This window comes from Trichechus manatus, unplaced genomic scaffold (assembly GCF_000243295.1).
Source record: "Trichechus manatus latirostris isolate Lorelei unplaced genomic scaffold, TriManLat1.0 scaffold00016, whole genome shotgun sequence".
In the NCBI taxonomy this organism is placed as follows: domain Eukaryota; kingdom Metazoa; phylum Chordata; class Mammalia; order Sirenia; family Trichechidae; genus Trichechus; species Trichechus manatus.
The window spans coordinates 28,106,426-28,107,942 of NW_004443952.1; the positions used below are offsets into that span (position 1 = coordinate 28,106,426).

The following is a 1,517-nucleotide window of genomic DNA, read 5'->3' on the forward strand; positions in this document are numbered from 1 at the left end:
TGTCAGGACATTCATTGGTGGTAGCTGGGCACCATCTAGTTCTTCTGGTCTCAGGCTGATGAAGTCTCTGGTTTATGTGGCCCATTCTGTCTCTTGGGATGATTTAGCCATAGTTTTTAATGGATTTAATGGTCAATTTTTTTTTTCCTTTCCACTAGCCACGTACATCTTCATGTGATCAGCCAGGATTTTGATTCCCCCTGCCTTAAAAACAAAAAACATTGGAATTCTTTCAATACAGAATACTTCTTAGAATCACAAGGTAAACACTGTTCTTTGGTTTTCATGTTTGTTTCGCTTTCTCAGCTGTTCTTATACTTGTTACAGTTGTTTTCCTAAATAATAACCTGGGCTCAAAAACCCATATACAACTTTGTGTTCTCTGTAAAGAGAGCTCCATTGAGAGAATCCGGATTATTTGGATTGTAGTAGAATTGCTACTTTGCTGTGAGCAGCTTTCTTGGGTGACTTGAGAAAGTTGTTTCATCAGGGTCTAAATGGTGTTCTGTTGTAACAGGAGGACATTTAAGTTGTCCTGAGGATTATTGGAGTTCGCAGATGGGAAAGCTTTCAACAGTTCTTTGTCTCTTCTCTGGGAGGGAGCTCAGGGGCCACCTCATGTCAGGAGTGGTCCATTGACAGGGGAAGGCTGTGTATATGTACCAAAAAAACCCTTAAACCCATTGCTGTCAAGTTGATTCCAGCTCATAGTGACCCTATAGGACAGAGTGGAACTGCTCCAGAGGGTTTCCAAGGAGTGCCTAGTGGATTCGAATTGCTGACCTTTTGGTTAGCAGCTGTAGCAGTTAACCATTACACATGTAGAAGGTGGCATTTCCTGGTAATATATTATAGAACTGCAATATGCTGGGGTGTTAACAGTGATAGCTACCACTTACCAAGGGCCAGCAGGGGTAAAACACTGTGATAAGCCCTTGACATAGTTACACGGATTGCTTAGAGTGTGTCCAAAGACATGGAATCATCTCAAAGATAGGTTGAGATTTAGAAGCTCATCAAGCCCATTTTCCCAGCAGGAGTCAATTGTCCATTGTAATTGACAACAATTAACAATAATCGTGGGTGCAACCCTACGCTTATTCAATGTGATATTCAAAGCTTTAGGATATCTGGCATATTTTGATTTGTAGTCATTTTCTTTTTTGATACCTTATATACCAGCCTTCCAGAGTAACTGGGATCTGAACTTTTTTCTCTTGCCTGCAGCTGTGATTCAGATGGTACAAGAGGCTGGCAGAGTGACTGTTCCAGACGGGATGCCTGAGCTCTTGAAGCTGCCGCTTCGTTGTCATGAGTGTCAGCAGCTGCTACCTTCCATTCCTCAGCTGAAAGAGCATCTCAGGAAGCACTGGCCAAAGTGACTCTATGGAGATGGAACTTCTGTAGGAAGTGCGGCCAGTTGTTTGACGTGAGCTCCTGGCACCTCTTTTGGATTGCTTGTGAACTTTTACTTATTTCTTGAATTAAAACATGCAGCTTTTTTACAAAGCTTGTTC

The 1,517-nt window shown here is 42.2% G+C and overlaps 1 protein-coding gene across 5 annotated transcripts in view; it reads left to right on the plus strand.

The window, feature by feature from the left end:
- Positions 1 to 1,509, plus strand: part of APTX (aprataxin) — a 19,654-nt gene extending 18,145 nt beyond the window's left edge. For 4 of the 5 annotated variants that reach the window (XM_012554355.2, XM_023727549.1, XM_023727551.1 and 1 more), the window contains exons 7-8: positions 159 to 262; positions 1,228 to 1,509. In XM_012554355.2, the coding sequence (XP_012409809.2) occupies positions 159 to 262; positions 1,228 to 1,382 (259 nt within the window). In that variant the 3' untranslated portion in view covers positions 1,383 to 1,509. The remainder of the gene's footprint in view (positions 1 to 158; positions 263 to 1,227) is intronic. The other variant, XM_023727550.1, reaches the window with a different exon arrangement.
- The last annotated feature ends 8 nt before the right edge of the window (positions 1,510 to 1,517 follow it).